General features: G+C 48.0%; 1 protein-coding gene across 2 annotated transcripts in view; it reads left to right on the forward strand.

Annotated features, from left to right (window-relative positions):
- The window catches only part of agps (alkylglycerone phosphate synthase), a gene marked incomplete at its 5' end in the record, with an annotated part of 35890 nt that overhangs the window by 3700 nt on the left and 11509 nt on the right, over positions 1 to 20681 (forward strand). For both annotated transcript variants that reach the window (XM_080839530.1, XM_080839529.1), the window contains 13 exons: positions 2286 to 2375; positions 4230 to 4320; positions 4496 to 4616; positions 4766 to 4840; positions 6499 to 6570; positions 7485 to 7564; positions 9261 to 9341; positions 10259 to 10384; positions 10944 to 11052; positions 15236 to 15363; positions 16253 to 16304; positions 18967 to 19043; positions 19155 to 19267. In XM_080839530.1, coding sequence (XP_080695656.1) covers positions 2286 to 2375; positions 4230 to 4320; positions 4496 to 4616; positions 4766 to 4840; positions 6499 to 6570; positions 7485 to 7564; positions 9261 to 9341; positions 10259 to 10384; positions 10944 to 11052; positions 15236 to 15363; positions 16253 to 16304; positions 18967 to 19043; positions 19155 to 19267 — 1215 coding nt within the window. The remainder of the gene's footprint in view (positions 1 to 2285; positions 2376 to 4229; positions 4321 to 4495; positions 4617 to 4765; positions 4841 to 6498; positions 6571 to 7484; positions 7565 to 9260; positions 9342 to 10258; positions 10385 to 10943; positions 11053 to 15235; positions 15364 to 16252; positions 16305 to 18966; positions 19044 to 19154; positions 19268 to 20681) is intronic.

The raw sequence follows: 20681 nt of genomic DNA on the forward strand, positions 1-20681 counted from the left end.
GTGTAGGATGCTATGTACAGTATAATGGTGACTATATGAGTCGGTGTGTAGGATGCTATGTACAGTATAATGGAGGCTATATGAGTCGGTGTATAGGATGCTACAGTAATATGGTGGCTATATGAGTCGGTGTATAGGATGCTATGAACAGTATAATGGTCCTGTGTGTCGTGTATAGGATGCTATGTACAGTATAATGGCCCTGTGCGTCTGTGTATAGGATGCTATGTACAGTATAATGGCCCTGTGCGTCGGTGTGTAGGATGCTATGTACAGTATAATGGTAGCTATATGAGTCGGTGTATAGGATGCTATGTACAGTATAATGTTAGCTATATGAGTCGGTGTATAGGATGCTATGTACAGTATAATGGTGACTATATGAGTCGGTGTGTAGGATGCTATGTACAGTATAATGGTGACTATATGAGACGGTGTATAGGATGCTATGTACAGTATAATGGAGGCTATATGAGTCGGTGTATAGGATGCTACAGTAATATGGTGGCTATATGAGTCGGTGTATAGGATGCTATGTACAGTATAATGGCTCTGAGAGTGAAAAGTAGGCTGCGGTTTATGAGCTTTGAGGGGATTGCATGTCAGCAAGTGCTGGTGGAGTTCATAATTACTTATGTAAAGGACATATGTGTCTAGCTGAACTTACATCTCCTATAGTGCTGACATGCTTCTGTCAAATACACACATGCACACACACATGTCCTCTTTTTTTATTTTCTCTCTCTCTCTTTCTCTCTCTCTCTTTCACTCACTCACACACACATACATACATGCTCCCTCTCTTGCTCAGTGATTTAACATGGGGGCCTGTCAGTCAGTGTTTGAATCATAAAATGTAATGGCAGGCTGCATTAGCACTTCCCAACGATCTTAAGCTGTCTTCTGAATTTAGTGGTCCAATCCATTTCCCTGTTCTGATGCCCCCTCCCCCCTCCCTGAGAGACCACGGAGCGGTAGGAGGTTTGGCCTGTAGACCACATGATGCCGTGTGAACCCCCTTGTGACTGGCCTAATTGCGGCGAAAACAGTGGTGCGCTCATGACGTCCTGCTAGTTTTCCTGTTTTAATTGAAGTTGTTTGCCAGTGAGAATGGGGTTGTTATGCCTGCGTTGCCCTGACAACATGCAGAGGTGGTTGTTTGTGTGCACTACACCTTGGGAATCCCCCCCCCCCCCCCCCCCAACACTACTTCTCTCTTTTGAGACGTTGAAACACCCACGGCTCTCTAGTCTCTGAAGTCATTTTTCCTCACTGAGGAACAGTCATTTTGCCTTACTGAGGAACAGTCACCATTAAAACAGACTGATTTCTGACCAGCACCATTATAACACAGACTGATTTCTGACCAGCACCATTATAACACAGACTGATTACTGACCAGCACAATTAGAACACAGACTGATTTCTGACCAGCACCTTTATAACACAGACTGATTACTGACAAGCACCATTATAACACAGACTGATTACTGACCAGCACAATTAGAACACAGACTGATTTCTGACCAGCACCATTATAACACAGACTGATTACTGACCAGCACCATTATAACACAGACTGATTACTGACCAGCACAATTAGAACACAGACTGATTTCTGACCAGCACCATTATAACACAGACTGATTACTGACCAGCACCATTATAACACAGACTGATTATTGACCAGCACCATTATAACACAGACTGATTACTGACCAGCACCATTATAACACAGACTGATTATTGACCAGCACCATTAGAACACAGACTGATTACTGACCAGCACCATTATAACACAGACTGATTATTGACCAGCACCATTAGAACACAGACTGATTACTGACCAGCACCATTAGAACACAGACTGATTATTGACCAGCACCATTATAACACAGACTGATTACTGACCAGCACCATTATAACACAGACTGATTATTGACCAGCACCATTAGAACACAGACTGAATTCTGACCAGCACCATTAGAACACAGACTGATTTCTGACCAGCACCATTAGAACACAGACTGATTTCTGACCAGCACCATTATATCACAGGTTGGGAGTCCCTCTGATGTAAGACAAGAGTCATAAAACACATCATGTGTTGTCATCTGCTGATACTGGCGACCTCTGAGAGTATGGTGTCAGGGTTTTTAATTTAGTTTCACTTATGCTGAGCTTCAACCTAAATAAAACATAAAGTATTCACTAAATGATGTGTTTGGGGTGTGTTTGTGTTTTTTATACTGTATTACTCCTAATTCGTTCTATTCCACGCACAGGCAGGAGATTATGAAATGGAATGGTTGGGGATACAGCGACTCGAAATTCCTCTTTAACAAAAAAGGACAAGCAGAATTCTCAGGCAAGAGGTAAGCATCCGTCATCCCTCCGTCATCGCTATCCATATAGTTACCATATGCGTGATGTTTGATCCATGGCTCTACAAACATCTGCATTTCTATATCTCTACTCAGCACAGATTTAATATCTGTTATCTGTGTGTATTCTGCCATCACACAAAGATCTTCTGAAGTAACCCCTAAATCCCACATTACTCAACCATACTTCTCACTTTATTGCTAAACTGTCATAATCCAGATTTAACCCCTTGACCTCATGTTTGGATTATGCAGAGAAGCCAAGCAGCTGTGGCACAAATGGTGCTTCACCGTGCTGCAGAGCCTGGCGCTTTTGGACTCCTCTCGGCATCTCATTGAGATTTATTTGAGTTTATGGGGGAAATCCTTCACGTTCCTGTCCGCCCTCAGCAGCCCCACATCTCCAGCACACACAGGCACGCTTCAGCATCGCTGCATGGGGCACTAGTGCCACCTAGTGGCTGGCATTTGTAGTTGGCCAGGCTAGGAGGGAAATGGGAGAATGTAAGTTAGTAGGTGGAGAAACACTGTTGTTATGGGAGGTTAGAAACTCGGCTCTCTTTTTTTTTGCTTTTGTTAATCATCAATACCATAGTCCTCTGACACAAAACAATTTCATGTTTTTTTTAAATGTATTTTTTAAATTCAATAGCACATTCGCTACCACATTAAAATATGCATTACAGGCAGCGTGATTATACGTTAGATTTTTTTCAGTTTTTTTTTTAAGAAAGAAAACAATGGACAGGCCCAAAGGAGAAGAAAGCCACCTATTGTCTTAAATCTTTGTCTGAGTAAGATGGGTGCCCAGTGTTTTCCGCTCCATGGTGACAAAGCACAGGCTGAATGTGCACTAGCACCATAATTGATGGCTCTTTTTTTTGGCACCTCTCCATTCCCGCTGCCGCACCTTTATCTCTGTCGCGCACGGTGAAGGTGGCGAGCGACAGAGATGGGCCTTGTTGTGTGCGTAATGGTGATGTATGGCCCAAACTGCGCCAGGCTAAGGCTGGGGGGGCCTCTAGTGTGTTGGCGGGCACCGCGGCGGCCATGTAACAGGCAGAGCACCGCCGGACCCTTTCACTGCGCACACATACATGCACGAACGCACACACACACACACACACACACACGGACACACAAACACACACACACATGAGCGCAAGAGTTGTTATGGGTCACGTGCATGAAATACCATCTGCTGTCATGCTCAGTGACTCATTGTTTGCAGTTCAGCCACACACACACACACAGACACACCCTCTCTTCCCTCCTCTGTGCTGGCGGGGACAGAGGCCTTTTCATTCAGGAGCGTGCTTCATACTCGGCTGGACAAAGGCATTCTGCGGCCACTCTCCCCAGCCTATGGCTTCCCTCCTCTGTGTCCTCTGTCCCCGAGGTTGAGGGTGACGGCGCAGACATCTCAGCCATCACTGGCCCCATGCAAATGCACCACAGTGCCGTCCACATGAAAGACATGGACGCTGGCCATAGTCAGCTCTTTTCCAAGTGTTGTAGAACATATATCCCTGTTGCTGTGAGAGGTTGCATCGAAAGCCATGTTGTTAAAAGTCAACCAGTTTGGGGGGGCACTGTGGTGCAAGCCGATAAGCCCCCCCATTTACAGGCTTCATTGCACGAAGGGACAGGTTCGATTCCGGCTTGCTGTCGTTCTCCCGATTCTCTCCCCACGTCTTCTCCGCCTCGCTTCTTGTCCACAACTCCTCACTGTCCTGTCCAAATAAAGGCATAAAAGCCCCCCCCCAAAAAAAGTCAACCAGTTTCACAGCATTCACAGCAGACAGAGTGGTGCTGATCATGTGCCTCTCGTGATGTGTGTCTCAGGTATCGGTTAAGTGGCCTGATCCTGCCCAGTTTGAAGGAGTGGTTTGAGGGGACCTTTGGAGCCAACCTGCAACATAAGAGTCCTGCCGCGGTAAGCCTCTCCCTCAGTCCCTGAGCCAAGCACCAAGCACTCTCCCTCAGTCCCTGAGCCAAGCACCAAGCACCAAGCACCAAGCACTCACCAAGCACCAAGCACTCCCTGAGCCAAGCACCAAGCACCCTCGCGGCCCCTAACCTCACTGCTGTCTTCCTGTGGTTGTCCATAGACCGCTCTCAACGCCGCCGCCATCCCTCCCCCCAACCTGAGCGAGAGCTTCGTGGAGGAGCTGAAGGCCACAGACATCCCCTTCTCCCATGATACTGAGGACCGAGTGTACCGCTCCCATGGTGAGGCCAAACTGTTCCTAACGCACACACACACACACACACACACACACCGACACATACACACACACACACACACACGTACGTACACTCAGTTCCATGTGATGGGTGTATAGTAAGTAGCTGAAGTCCCTCTAATGTCCTCTGTGCAGGTCACTGCTTACATGAAATCTTTGGTCTTCGCGAGGGCCAGTACGGACGATGCCCTGACATGGTGGTGTGGCCAAGTAAGTGTGTGTGTGTGTGTGTGTGTGTGTGTGTGTGTCCGTGGATAAATGCATACTCGTAACGGGATAAGGTGGGCTGTTGCAGCTTCAACGAAGCAACTTATGCAGAGACTCTCCATGAGCTATTCTTACCCACAATGCAATGCAATTGTGGAATTTACAATTATGTTATGCATGTAGCTGTGTGAAACCTAGGCTTAATCTGTGCAGAGTAGTGTCTGTGTGTATTTGTGTGTGTATTTATGTGTGTGTGTGTGTGTGTGTGTGTGTGTGTGTGTGTGTGTGTGTGTGTGTGTGTGTGTGACTGTGTGTCTAAGTAGGCGGGATATCTTTGGGTTGAGGAGGTATTAATATGTATGAGTAGTGGCTTAATAACAAGCATCCGAGGGCGAGGTGCCTGACATCCAATCCTCCGCAGTTTAGTCCTGCGCAGACGCAGTAGCGGTGGAGGCTTGCCGGCGTGAGTTACGGCACAAGAGATTGGTTTGCTGTGCATTACGGCCGGCACTATTTTATCATGCAAATGAGTGTTGACTGATGGCTCTGAGTTGATTAGCAGGCTCCCAAATGGGCAGCAAATCACTGCGCTTCCATTATAGAGCACCAAATTGGAAAGAATCCTCTCCTTTAACCTTCTCCAGCTCCTGCACCTCACGGGGAATGTTAAATATCATCTGCTCTCTCTGGCTGGACACAGGCCAGTAGAATAGATGTGCTGTCATACCTTAGTGACATTAGATTCCTGGTTTTCTGTCTTTGTTTAAACAGGTAAACATAGAACCTGATTTTTATTGCATGATGCAACTATGAATTTGCAAATGACTGAATTTGACTTCCTCCGTTTGTTCAGACAGAGGCTTTAAAATTCTGTGTATTTCTGATCCTATATGTAATTTGAAGTGAGACCTTACAACTCTGCTTATATAAACTATGTGTATATAAACTCTGTGTATATTTCTGATCCTATATCTAATTTGAAGTGAGACCTTACAACTCTGCTTATATAAACTATGTGTATATAAACTCTGTGTATATTTCTGATCCTATATGTAATTTGAAGTGAGACCTTACAACTCTGCTTATATAAACTATGTGTATATAAACTCTGTGTATATTTCTGATCCTATATGTAATTTGAAGTGAGACCTTACAACTCTGCTTATATAAACTATGTGTATGTAAACTCTGTGTATATTTCTGATCCTATATGTAATTTGCGCCCCTCACCCTCCTCTCTCCCATCCTTGAGATGTTGGGGTGGAGAGGGAGGAGTCCTCTCCCATTGGTGCGTTCCCTCTGTGGGTGGTGTTCCCCCCCCTCCCTCTCTTCAGGGAGGGGGCAGGGCTTGGTGTCCTGTGTGTAAACCAGCGGGGCCAGTGAGCCCTCGAGTCTCTCCACCCCCTGCACACACACACACACACCGACACATACACACACCGCCCTCTCCCTGTCCTCTAGTGGCTGCATGGCTGCCAGCCGGCCCCCTCCTCAGATCCCTCCGAGAGGACTTTAGTTTTTTTCACTTAGATGCCCAAATGATCGTGATTGGACTAATTTATGATAATTCTCCCCAAAATGCATCTGTTATCATTTTCATAGTATGTACCGTTTGAGAGGAAAAAAAAGATTGGTTAATGCACTGCCATTTGCTCTCACAGATTGCCACAACGACGTAGTGAAAATTGTGGAGTTGGCATGCAAGCACAATGTTTGTTTGATGCCATATGGGGGTGAGTATTTAGCTTAACAGATGTACTTTTTCCACTATGAGACTAAAATGATCTTCTGACATTGCCAATTTGTTAAGCTTGTTATAAAATCCACCCACACACTGGTGCTTATTGTTATGCAGAGAGTGTGTTCTGTAGTCAAAGTTAAACTGAAAGTAATGGAGTATGGAAAATCTGCGTGCATGTTTTTTTATTATTAGTCTTTCATTAGTAAGTTACAATGGATTTGGTGCTAATGAGAAGCAATAAACTATTGCTACTGCGTCTACCGCTGTGGTGGTTCGAGCAGGACAAAATGAGGAATTTGAAGTTTAATTTGAAGAACCTATTGTTTTATTTATTTAGAGCCGTGCACAGTCAAAGATATATTAGTGAGGTATAATATCAGAAACAATTCAGAGACAAGTCTAGGTTAGGAAGGGCCATGTCGAGTCTGACTGTGGTACTGGTGGAGAATGCACATGCATACATGTCTTTATGAGTTTATATATATATGAGTTTATTGGAAAGATGCAAATGTGGAGAAGCATTTTACATGTGTGTGTTGGCTAAGTAGTGTGTGTGTGAGTGGGCCTAGTAGTGTGTGTGAGTGTGGGCTCAGTAGTGAGTGTGTGAGTGTGGGCTCAGTATTGTGTGTGAGTGTGGGCTCAGTAGTGTGTGTGTGAGTGTGGGCTCAGTAGTGTGTGTGTGAGTGTGGGCTCAGTAGTGTGTGTGAGTGTGGGCTCAGTAGTGTGTGTGTGAGTGTGGCCTCAGTAGTGTGTGAGTGAGTGTGGGCTCAGTAGTGTGTGTGTGAGTGTGGCCTCAGTAGTGTGTGAGTGAGTGTGGGCTCAGTAGTGTGTGTGTGAGTGTGTCTGCTGGTGTGCAGGTCGGGTGTGTCTGTGCTCAGCTCAGTAATGTGCCTGTGCTCCCTGCAGGAGGGACCAGCGTCTCCAGCGCTCTGGAGTGCCCCCCGGAGGAGACGCGCTCCATCGTCTCCCTGGACACCTCGCAGATGGTGGGTACCCAGTTAGACAGGGAGGAAGTCATGGCCAGGCCTACAGACACACACACACACACATACACACTCACTCACACACACCCACACACACACCCACACACACACCCACACATACACACACACACACACACACACACACACACACACACACACACTTCAGTCTTCAGACTTCAGTCCAACCCCTAGGGCTGTGTGTTTCACTGGCGCGGTTCAGCCAAATCCCCAGAGCTGCGTTTTTCACCGCTCCTGTCTGCTCTCCCTCTCCCTCTCTCTCTCCCCTGGAACCCAGAGGCAGGCGGAGCCCCGCCTCCCCTCAGCCTGCGCTAAATCACCCTCCACGCTCGCCTCCAAGCAGGAGGAACCCAAGAATGTTCTGGAAACGTGGAGAGCCAGAGCAACTGTACTCTTCAGACTAGGGCGACTTCTTCCCTATTGCCCGTGTCCAACATCTGCTCTGGTCCTCAAAAACCAGTGGCCCTCACACTGATGTCACGGCCCTTGGTTGGTACTACTCAAAGTCATCCCCTGTAGTTAAAAAACGCACACGTTAAGCACGAGGCTGATCGATGCGCTCTCTCGCGTCTCTCTGCTCTTTCGCACGCTGGCTCTCAGCAGTCTTCCCTTGCCTGCTGGCACCGACGCAGAGCTCTCCGGGACGCTGGCGCGACTCTTCAGCTCAGCTCCAGCACAGATGAAGACATTTTCTCTTCTGGACACGGGGCACGTCTCTCCCTTGCAGTCCCTGTACAGTGCACAGATTGGTGATATATTAAAGGAGCTGCCATTCACTGCTCAACCCCCCCCCCACACACACACACACACACTTCCCAGCCTGACCCCCACCCCCCTCCAGTGCCGGTTGGGGGTATATAAATACCAGTGGCCAGCGCGCTGTGTCGAGGGGTCACGGGCCATGTGGCTGGGCGCCCCTCACATGAAAGGCTGTGGCATGACAGCGGCGGACGGTTTATTGCAGCCGGCCCGGTGATTGATGGCCGGGGCTGGGGGAGCTCAAGCTGTGCTCTTCCATGCCTTGAGGAGCACTTAAACGAGGAGGGGAGGTGTGGGCTTGGGGCTGGAGGGCGGGGGGATGCGGGGGTTTACATGGATTTGTGGGATTGAATGTTAAAAGGAGGTTAACCTTTTGGAATCTGTCTAATGGAGTTTGAATCTTTCGTTCTCTATCTCTCGCTCTCTCTCACTCTCTTTCTCTCTTTCTCTCTTTCTTTCTTTCTTTCCTTCTCTCTCTCAATCACCCTGAACGTGCAGTGGCTCCTGAGCAACCACCATGTGCACTCGTGGAAAAAGCCAGCACCGTGAACCTTATGTTTTCATATCGTGTCATTAAAGACCTTCAGGCTCCTCTGTGCTCTCACGGTGTGTACCCATTACACACTGCAACGTTCCTGCATGGCTAGAAACCCAGCCCCCTGACCTTTCACTGGCTTCAACCCGTTAAGCTGTGGCGACTGGAGTGAATTTTGGAGGCTGTCATGGAGAGACGCCCACTTCCATGTATCCCACATCAGATGTAACGCAGGCAGGCCTGCTTTTCATTTGAGCCCAATCAAGAAAAAACGTTCCCCGGTAGTGAATGATGTGAACTGTGTTCTTGGTAACTGTAATGAAGTACTGCAAGTTTTATTCATGCTTTTTCTTTTTTTGATTGTTTTTGTTTTTTTTCCTCATTCAGAACCAAATATTGTGGATTGACGAGAAGAATCTAACTGCCCACGTAGAAGCTGGCATCATCGGACAGGATTTGGAGAGACTGGTAAGTGCCCACACTTTACGGTTCCAAGCACACCCACTGGCACCATAGCACTCGTAACACAACCAGACACCCAAGAGCTGGGACTCCATGGAATGGCAGTCGAAGCGCATTCTCAACCGCAGTGACATTTCTCCGTCACAGTTACCACGGGTTACCAGAGTTGTAAATCCCACTGATAGCGGCCTGTGGTGGGCCTATGGGCATGTGGTGGCATCCGTGCAGCTTGCCCTTGTGCTGCGGGTGCTATGGCTTCGCCACGGCAATGAGCCAGACACGAACGGTGTGGCATTTGTGGTGTGTGTGTGTGTGTGTAGTAGGGGGGTAGGTGTACGTCTGGCAACGCCGCGCAGCAAGGTAGAGATTGAGGCGCGCTGACAGGCTCGGAGCAGATGGCACCATCAAACTAATGCAGAAAAATGGCGAAGGAGCTGCTGTTTGATGTGGAGGAATGCGTGCGGTGCATCTCAAGCAGACTACGCTCCTGCATATAGAAAAGGGCCAATTTGATGGAGCAGATGGCTCGGCATTAAAGCACCCCCCGTTCCTGGGTAGGGGAGGGATGGTTCATAAAAAAAAAAAAGCACAGCCCTGCTTTTTTTTTTTTCCTTTAGAAAAGTAAAATTATTCCTGCATCACCTGGAAGAGTTGTCTCTGTGAGAGCAACCTTCACATCAGTAGTTTGCTCACACCTGCAAGTCCAGGACCAGTCTTCTGAGGACGAGAGTTACAATGCTATGGCCTTTCCCTGAGATCTATGTAATAATCAATCGAGTGGGCTAGCCATGTACCATTTGGAGACGTCCTGTCACTCCCACTTAGACATTTCTGATATTTATCCCTCCTTCTAAACATGTCAGAGACACAAATGCAAGTGTGTTTGTGTTAACGTTAGGGTATGTTTGCTTTCTCCTCCCCAGCTCAACGAGCGTGGCTACTGCACAGGCCACGAGCCGGACTCCATGGAGTTCAGCTCGTTGGGGGGCTGGGTGGCCACCCGCGCGTCCGGCATGAAGAAGAACATCTATGGAAACATAGAGGACCTGGTAGGTGAATGTGTCACAGCAGACCAGGGACACGGCCTTTCACTCCTTACGTGCGGCTGAGATGGTGGCGAAGAGATGGGTCTGTCGGTAGACGATGGGTGGTAAGCAGATGATTGGTGGTAACCAGTCACCTGACTGGTTTTATCCAATCAGAGACCAGAATTACTTCCTGTTACCACCCATCGTCTGCTTACCACCCATCGTCTTCCGACAGGGTCAAAAGATGTACACTGGTCTTTGACAATGGCAGCTTTCCACCACATGTTTACCCGGTGGCTCTTTGCTGTATTGATGTTTTAGTATTTTAAGTTTACATGTTGTCTCTGTACGTGAAACTCAACTTTCACAACTTACAATTACATTTGAGCTATTTTTATATGGCCATGGATCCATTCTCAGGTAGCATAACCACTGATCAAATCAGTGCCAGTGCTGTATAGATATATTTAGCCATGCTCTAGCCATGCCTCTTGTAGCATGATAATGAGACCTGTAGTCCTGTCCCGGTGCTGTACTTCCCTCAGTGCTCATTGGATGTACCTGTGGCCCCCCCTTGCAGGTGGTGCACATAAAGATGGTGACCCCCAGAGGAGTGATTGAGAAGAGCTGCCAGGGCCCGCGCATGTCCACCGGACCCGACGTACACCACTTCATCCTCGGCTCCGAGGGTAAGGCCGCCGCTGGTCAGGGGCGGATGTGTGTGTTACACATACAGTACCAGTCAAAAATTTGGACACACCTTATTTTTTAGAGAAGTGGTTTCTTTACTTTTGTTTTTTTCTACATGGTAGATAACACTTTTTTTTGTTTAGTTAATCATTCCATATGTGTTATTTTATAGTTTAAATGTCTTCAGTATTAATCTACAATGTAGAAAATAATAAAAGTAAAGAAAACGTTTCTCTAAAAAATTAAAGGTGTGTCCAAACTTTTGACTGGTACTGTAGGTGTGGGTGTGTGAATGTCTCCCATGTCAGTTATATGTGTTTGCCCATAGGCGTGTGGGGAGAGAGGTGGCGATGGCTGTTGATGAGTTTGGGGTTAGTTTGCCACAGGGTCAGGTAAACAGTAACTAGGATACCAGCTGTATAAAAAAAACAAACAAACAAGGGGGAAAAAAATCTCTGTGGTAGGTCAAAGACGGGGGCGAGCTGGCACATCGTCCCCCAGCTCCCCCCTTGTTCAGCTCTGTGTCCTTGTGCAGAGGCCCGGGGAGAATTCTGCCTGCCATATGCCAGGGCCCTACCCGCTACAGCGAGGGTGCAGAGACCGCTGGCACCGCTCCCCCTAAACATCTGTGGGAGCAACCCGCATAACGAAGCGCCGCAATCTGCTCCGCAACGCCGCGCGCCGCACAAGCAGAACTCTCTCCATTTGTACTCATTACTGCCCCCCCCCCCCCCCCTTTATTCTTTTCCTTAAACAAAATACATCTGTGAACGAGACTAAGCGAATGTTTCATTAACTGTAATCATCTCATGTGAATGTCCTTCAGTGTAGTGGGGGTGAAACTTTTCAAAGGAGAAGTTAAAGTACCCTCATTGCAGGTCCCTTTAGCGGTGGGCTTTGCTAGTGCTTTATCTGGCTGGTCTGTGTGACTGCCTCATATAAAAAGCAGCCTGTGGCCGATCCTGGCATACGCCACGGTGATGTAATGGAAAGGGAGTGGGCACAATAGCTTTGTCGTAGCTCCCGCACCGCATGTTCCCTCCCGGCTCCTCCTTCATCTCCTCACTGGTGTGCTGTGGCAGTTTTTGACACAGCTTAAAGATCAGTGCGTATAAGTCAAGTCAATACACCTGATCACTTAACTGATCAGCATGTCTATTTAGGAGGTTAGCATATCACAGCTTAAACCATTATGTATTTCACTACCGAATGTTCACACTGAAGGTTTAGTCTGTAACAGTCTCACAATGAAAAGGAAACATTTTTGTTAGTTTTAATACTCTTGTTGATTAGCTGTGCACATTTAATAATCTTTGAAAGTGTACAGTGGTTAACTCTTCTTTAAACAGTCTCTTTTGAGCTCCTGTTTTTAAGAGTTCCATATCCAGTATGAAGATCCCTAGGTCACCAACATGAGCACTACCCTGCCACTTTAGTGCCCATCAGACATGTGGTCTCTGCCCCTGGCTCAATGCTGGGCGTATCTGTGGCCTAGGCTGGTGGGTGGCACCGTCTCACCCAGGGAGAGCATGGCATTCTGGGAGGCCTGTGGCACAGGTCCGCGTCTCATCTAGATATCTCATTCTTCTCAGCGGGGTGCCATTCAGAACTCCACCTCTGGGGGGAAAAAAAAAAGAAAAGAAGTGAAGTTGACATCCCAGGCATGGCGGCGTGCTTTGCATACCAAGTGGGCGGCCTTTTGTGTGCGATCAAGAATTACTGCAACCTTTTCCGCTCCTCATTGACTGGAATAGGTTTGTTTTAGCCCCTCTTAATCTCCCCTGACCTTGGAGAAAAATGGCCTGGAACACTAAAGGACAGCCTCGATCCACGGGCAGAGTGCTCACAGGGAATGATTGGAATAATCAATGATAATCAGTTTGTTCTTTCTAAGGCTTTCTCCCACCACCACCACCACCACCACCACTCTCGCTCCTCTTTCTTTTAATGCAGATGTCTGGCTGAGGCTAATCTTATCTCAGGCTATGGAGTTAATGCAATGGGAAACAGCCGCTCAGGCTCGTAAAGTGGGCCCACAGAACCGTCTACTGAAATGGGTGTATCTCATGCCAGGCTGTTCACCTTTCTCTTTCAGCCAACAACAGAGAGTTGTGTATGTGCGTCACACACTCCTGAAGTACTCTCAGGAAGCAGGAAAAAGAGCACGGCCCCTGGACTGATTTAACTCCATGTCTGCCCACCTGCAAGCTCTGTCTCTGCTCTGTTGGTGTCTCAGAGTGCACAGTTGTGCCTAGGAGGATGGTGTTAAATGTTGTTTGTTTGTTTTGCGGCGTATGTTGACCTTGTTGTAAGCGTTCTAGGCCACTGGCCTGTGTACAGTGGAGAAGAAGGGTCTTGGACTGTGCTGGCTAGGGAGCAGTGTGTGTGTGTGTGTGTGTGTGTGTGTGTGTGTCTGTGTGTGTGTGTGTGTGTGTGTGTGTGTGTGTGGTGTGTGGTGTGTCTCTGTGTGTGTGTCTCTGTGTGTGTGTCTCTGTGTGTGTGTGTGTGAGTTGGTGTGTGTGTGTGTGTCTGTGTGTGTGCTGGTGCGTGCCTGAGTCCCATGTTGTGGGCTGTGCCACTGGAGAGCAGCATGCAGAGGCACATTACGGGCCTCATTAACAGGCACGTCATGCACAGGAGGGGTGGCTAATGGGATTGGCTGTGTTGGGCTTCTCTGCTACCACTAAGCGGCGAACGCCTTAATTAACAGACAAACACAAATGGCTCTGCGTTTTGGATTTTCGCGTTTTAAAATGTCACACGCATCTTCGGCACCGAGTTGATGAGCATCCATGAGAATTTATCCTCTGAGCTTGTCACTTTCATTTCGGTCGACACGTTGACTAATGTGTTGTAAATTCCTCCCCCCGATGCTCGGCTGTTACCGAAAACCGCTGTAATGTTGCTCACAGAATTAACCTGTGCATCTTTGATGAAGATCGATATTTTCTCAAATGAATCATCAATCATAAAACATTCAGATGCTCATTAGCCTCACATCTGGATTTCTTGTTGCTTTAATGGACTCCGTAATTGCCGAGGCATAGGACGCTGACGGAGGGCTCCCGTTTAGACTTCTTCGGTCCAGAACCATGAACTGGTGGCAGAATTATGAAGGGGCTTTTACAGCGGAGGTTATCACTATTTACAGTAATCTCGTTAAGATGAAAGCACCATTAGGGCCTTGTGCTGTGACTCTGAGCTTTCTTTTATTGAGCCAGTTTGTCCGTGTGCAGAGGGGAGCTGTAAACAGGATTCATTGGCATGTTTATTACGTGGCCTGGACCGTTTTGCGCTCCATATTTCACATGTCGTCCTGACACGACGCCAGCCACAGTGCTGCTGGCATGTGGCTTGTCATCTTTCATCGCCGCATCCTGTCCCGGGTTTGGAGACAGACACTGGATTTTGTCATGGGCCAGACAGTTTTGTTTTTATTTTTATTCAAATGAGTGATGTCTACCTAGAGATTGTTCCTGGCAACACTGAACAGTTTCCTTCAAGGAAAAAAAACCCAAGACAATTTGCTATGGAAAATCCTGGTAGTGATGTAGGCTGTTTTTGTTCCTGAGCACACCTTTGAACAGAGAACAGAGCCATCTCTGGCGTGGACATAGTGGAAAATGTTCCCCGTAGACGTGCTCCTTTTTTTGTCTGGGCATAAGAGAGAGAGAACCGTACACCCCGTGAAAGTGACCGCAGAACATGACCCTCAAAGATGCAGATGCAGCCGATGGCTGCCGGGGTCAGGACTCCCGCCGTGAAGCCCTGTATAAGTTTTAACGGTGGCCATGGTCTTGCCCGCAACACGCCTTTGATATGGCTCACGTTTGTTCCCTCTCCCTTGTTATGCCGATAAATCTCATCTGCAGCTCTGCTTGGCAGACGAAACCAGATCACTCGGTGAGATGTAGCCTAACCACCTCCAGGTCTCCAGCCGAGTGCTGGGGGCAGACATATACATTACAGGAACCCCGGTTTAAGGCGAACGAGTGCATCGGTCGTGTCACCAAAAACATGCTCCTTTCATTTCCTCCAAGCCACCGCACTCTGTGAGGCCTCCGAATCCATTGGGAAACCTCTAAAACTGTAAGCTAGTTTTATGTGGCATGGCGTGCTCAACTTCTGTTCTCTCTCTCTCTCTCTCTCTCTCTCTCTCTCTCTCTCTCTGTCTCCACACAGGAACCCTTGGAGTTGTGACCGAGGTCACCATGAAAATCCGGCCAGTCCCAGAGTACCAAAAGTACGGCTCTGTCGTCTTCCCAAACTTCCAGCAAGGTGTGGCCTGCCTGAGGGAGGTGGCGAAACAGGTGAGGTGTGCCAATGATGGTTGCACTTTCATGTGAGGCTAATCCAACAAGATTTGTTCTGCTCATTCTCCAGAAGAGTAGATGCACCCAATAGTGCATTGAGCCTCTGAAGCAGACCACACATAGCAGATCCCATCCTTTTTGAATGCCACTGAACTGCAGATGGATTTGATTTGTTCTACATTACAGCATTACTGCCACTGGTCTTGTGGTTGGTGCTGTGTTCCACAGTCATATTGCTCCCGTTACTTCAGTAAACAGAATAGTGTGTCGAATGAGCAAATAGTCTGTGGTGACTGCTTGTCTCGGCTCCGTAAATCTGACCTTGTTACTAAGGTGCCGCTTGAGTGCTGATTCAAACATCTTTATCGACGAGTGCATGTTTTAACATCCCGCCCTCATTACAACTGTATAAACTGAGATCATTTTCAAGCACACAATTAGGGTATTGATCGTTTATCTTGCAGTCAGAGGTGAGATGTAACCCCCCCAAAACTTGCCTCGTTCACTCCAGAGGATTACATTTCATCCAACATAGCCCCCATACTAATGTGTCCCTGTAGTTATTAGCATACTTACCTGAAGTTTAGACCAGTAGTTTTATTAGTGTTAGTCATCTTGATTCCTTAATAGGATGGTTGCTACCGTCCCAGTAGAAATAGTGCTTGGGATTCTTCAAAACACTGGACATGTGGTGAAATTTAAAAAAATATATTGTAAATTGTGTTTGTTAGATGTCAGGCCGTGTTATAATGATCTGTGGACTCCCCTTTTGCCCTCTGCAAGACTATGTGGATCTGGATGTGAAGAGACATTGTGTCTTACATTTATTGATCTTTCCCATTCTTCTTTCTTTTTTCCCTTTCTTCTTTTTAATTTCTTTTGCCAGAGGTGTGCACCGGCCTCCATTAGGCTAATGGACAACGAACAGTTTCAGTTTGGTAAGTCATTTGGCTCTTTCTGACATGGCCACCTCTGAAAGTGCATATGTTTCAGTCCTATTCATTAACAGTCTGCCTAGAGTCTGGCTTTGCAATGATGTAGTTCCTCTGCAAGCTGTCCTCAAGTGATGTCTGGGTAAGAAACAGAACAGAACAGGACAGGACACGATGAGCCGTGGTACATTATTTCCATGAAATCTGTCTGAAATAGAGGGACCACGGCAGGAAGAAGGGGGGGGGGGGGGGGGGGGACTGGCGCATGAGCGAGGGAGCGCATCGGAGGACAGTATGGGGGTTGGTGTCACAGCTGTTGCCATGGGAACCCATGCCTGGCTCGGGTGTGGTGGCACGGCGGTTGGCCCTGAGTGACAGAGGCACGGCTCTCCAGAGGCCTCAGTGGCACGGGCAAACCCCCTGGAGCGGAGCCGAGCCGAGGGGCCGGTGGCGGTGCAGCGAGGGACTGCAGACACAGCCATTAACACGGCAGTGAGATGGAGAAGAGCTTTCCACTCGCGCTTCAGCTGACTGAGGGGGCTGGATGGAGGCAGACTCGCCAAGTTTGGGGTGTGCGTGTGTGTGAGTGTGTGTGTGTGTGTGTGTGTGTGTGTGTGTGTGTGTGTGTGTGTGTGTGTGCGTGTGCGTGTGTGTGCGTGTGCAGATGTAGTTTGTCACCTGATGTACAGAGCTGGCCACCCAGCTCAGGCCAAAGTGCATCTGCGTATGTAATCTCCCTCCCACGTGAGCATAGGAACAGCCACTCCACAGCTTCCTGCCATCTTTCTTCTGTTTTCTTGTGTGTTGGTTTTCTCAGCCATTATTGTTTGCCAAAATACCTTTAATGAACCTGAATGTTGGTACCATATGTGCATACGGTTGCATTAGTACACATAATGTGTGTTTCATTTAAGTATATCTTTTATTTTGAGCCTTCTCCACCTCATGACCACATGAATGTTAAAAGGGTATGTATTTTTTATGATGCAGAGCGGTTTAATTTTGCATGACATCATTTATCTACGGAGTCCATCACCCTCTGCTGTCTAGTATAAAGTTAAATTGATCATTATTTCACCGGCTGAGCAGTCGAACACACAAGAAAAGGGGGGTGTCGGGGTGGGGGGGGCTAGAGAGACAATGAAAAATGGCTTTGGCAACAATTAAAGCCCTCCTTTTATATAGGAGCTTTTACAGCGTTATTTTGCGCAGAAATCTGGCGGGGTGCATCAGGCTTTTGCCAGACATCTCTGGAAAGTTCCAGCGTCTCCAGGGAGCTCATTATCTCGCCTGTATTTCCACGTTTTTCACAGACTATGCACTTCTTAGCATTAAGCAGGCGGGCCGAGGAGAGGCGAGCGAGGCGAGCGATGGAGCGGGCGCCGCCGCTAATAACCGAGACGGCCGAGCTCTGCCGCGACTCCTCCGCTTTATTAATGGCCGTCCTCCCTTCTTAATCACCCCGAGCGTCCGACAGGAAGGGGGTCTGATTAATCCCCTCTCCTTCGGAGGGGGACACTGCCACTAACTTCACTCTGTGCGATTGCATAGACAAGGAGGGGCTGTTCATTTAAAACCAGAAGAAGTTAAGTCCCATTCACAGAACCCCCCCCCCCCCTCCCCCCATGACTTAATCGGCAAAAAGATGTGTCTGTCTGAAGCTGGTTTTAGCGGACGCACTTTGTCAGAGATTGAAGTGTGTATCATGAAGTGCGCTTTGATTTTGATGGCAGGTTATGTTGCATGAGGGAACGCTTTGAGGTTAAGATCTTCACTTTCTATGAAATCGGAGAGTGTAGTTGTTATACAGCCGTATTAAAGGGTCCCCAAGGTGGTCTTTTTTGTACATTTGAACTATTTTTAAGAGTTGAAGAATGAATGTGTAATACTTTTAAGTATTGAGTAACAATTCTCTTAACTTAACCCAGTAAGTGCAGCAGTGGATCACTAGGACCTCTGGGAACCTGCACATTCAAAGACTGAATCTCAAGTGGAAGTAATTAGGGTGCTAAGCGATGGGAAGACGTGAGGAGGCCAGCAAAACAAATGCTGGGTTAAGTGTCTGCATCAGCCTCTGGCTGTATCTCTCTCTCTTCCTCTCTCTCTCTCTGTTTCTCTCTCTCTCTCTCTCTCTCTCGCTCTCTCTTTTTCACTCTATCTCTCTCTCTCTGTTCCCTCTCTCTCTTGCTCTCTCTGTCTCTCTCTCTCTCTCTCTGTGCATGGAGGTGGATGCGTGTTTGTGTGATTGATAACCATCCCACCCGCACCGGACTCACGTTTTTGGTCGTCCACAAGCATTTTTTCCCCCCTGTGTGTCTCAATAGTGAATAAATCAGGGTGTGCGGTTGAGGAAGACTGATATTGTGGTGTCACCCTCACTTCCCCCTTCAGGGCCCCTGGTGATTTATGAGGCCTGTCCCCCCCACTCAGCTTCTCCTCGCAAAACTTGTGAAGTTATTCAAATGTTGCCATTTATTTTCCTCCCATTGTTTTAGCAGCCAAATCCATCTGACGTGTTAGTCCTGTATGGATATCCGGAGGAAGCCGGCGAAATATGTGGTGTCAAGTGTGTTAGGAGCGAAAGAGAATTATCTTTTATTGTATTTTCGATGTTTTTTTTTGAGGATGGTGTATTTGCGCTCAAGCAAAGTGTTTGATGTTCCTGCAGGTCACGCACTGAAGCCTCAGGTGTCCTCCATGTTCACGTCTTTCCTCGACGGCCTCAAGAAATTCTACATCACCAAGGTAACGTAAAAAAAAAAAGCCCAGGTGAACTCTGGGTGAAGTCTTGGCATTTTTATTGAGCTTAAGAGCACCAATAAAAGGCCTCTCTTCTGCGTTGTGCCCTCTCCCCAGTTTAAGGGCTTTGATCCGCACCAGTTGTGTGTGGCAACTCTGCTCTTCGAGGGCGACCGTGAGAAGGTCCTGCAGCATGAGAAGCAGGTGTATGACATCGCAGCCAAGTTTGGGTGAGAATCATTACTCTTCTTTATCCCACTGACCCCCTGCCACTTTCATTACTAGAAGGAGTGACTGTTAAGACGAAACATGAGGGGGGAAAAATACTCCTACTGAATGCAGGAGGGAGTGGTTTGGATCTGCCATCCTAAGCGCCCGCTCTGCCCGCCTACCTGGCCCAGGGGCTGCTGGGAAGGTGTGTTTGGAGAAGTGGGCTAAGTCTGAACATCGGTGTGATGGATCGCCTGCGGCCGTCCCCTTGTCAGGCCTGCTTTGGGGTGTGTGTGTGTATGTGTGGGGGTGTGTGTGTGGGGTGGTTGTTCGTGTTGAGACGGAGGACATCTCACTCTGGGAAGAGACCTGAGTAATGGGGGGGTCCGCAGGATTCCAGGCCCAGCTCCCTCCCACACCAACACCCCTGCCTGATTGATTGATGGCGAGACCAATCGATAGCGGCCCCCTGCTGGAAATAAGTTATCTATCAGCCAGTGGAGGATCACCACTCAGTCACTGCTCGCTATCAGAAGGCTGCCCTCTCGTGGTGTCCTCTATGTGTGTGTGTGTGTTTGTTTGTGTGTGTGTGTGTGTGTGTGTGTGTGTGTGTGTGTGTGTGTCAGAGTCTAAGTGTGTGTGTGTGTGTGTGTGTGTGTGTGTGTGTGTGTGTGTGTGTGTGTTTAACCCTTGACTGGGGCATTAACCTTGAACGTTGAAGTGATATCTCCCAGACACTCGTGTGGCTTTTGGTCCTTGGCGGAGGCATTGAACTCATCTGGTTTGCTTTGAAGTTGTTGTGAAAGTTCAGGGTAGTGTGAGCGAGGAGATAGAGTGTGTGTGTGTGTGTGTGTGTGTGTGTGGGTGTGTGTGTGTGGCTGCTGGTAGGAAAGTTCATTGAGAGTGTGCACGTACACACTTATGCAGTTTGTGGGAAAGTTTGTTTGTGTAGATATGAGTGTATGTAGCTGTGTGTTTGTGTGTGTGTGTGTGTGTGTGTGTGTGTGTGTGTCTATACGTTTGTGTGTGTGTGTGTCTGTATGTTTGTCTGTGCTGTGTGTGTATGCGTGTCCATGTGTTTGTGTATGCGTGTCCATATGTTTGTGTGTGTTTGTGTGTGTGTGTCTATATGTTTGTGTGTATTTGTGTGTGTGTGTCCGTATGTTTGTGTGTGCTGTGGCGGCCGGCTGGCTCTCAGACAGAGGGCCCACTGTGAGGCGGATGTGCGAGGAGCCTCGGGGCTTCCACATGAAGCCAGCCAGGAACCACAGCGTTCCACACCATTAGAGAATGTTCCAGAGCCGGGGAGAGCCCTCAGACGTCTCAAACCCTTCTCACTCCGACTGGGGGCAGCGACTCTCCTTTCCCTTTCTTTCTTTCTTTCTGTCTTTCTTTCTTTCTGTCTTCCTTTTTCTTTTTTTTCTTTCTTTCTTT

This window comes from Sprattus sprattus, assembly GCF_963457725.1.
Source record: "Sprattus sprattus genome assembly, chromosome: 5".
Classification (NCBI taxonomy): Eukaryota; Metazoa; Chordata; class Actinopteri; order Clupeiformes; family Clupeidae; genus Sprattus; species Sprattus sprattus.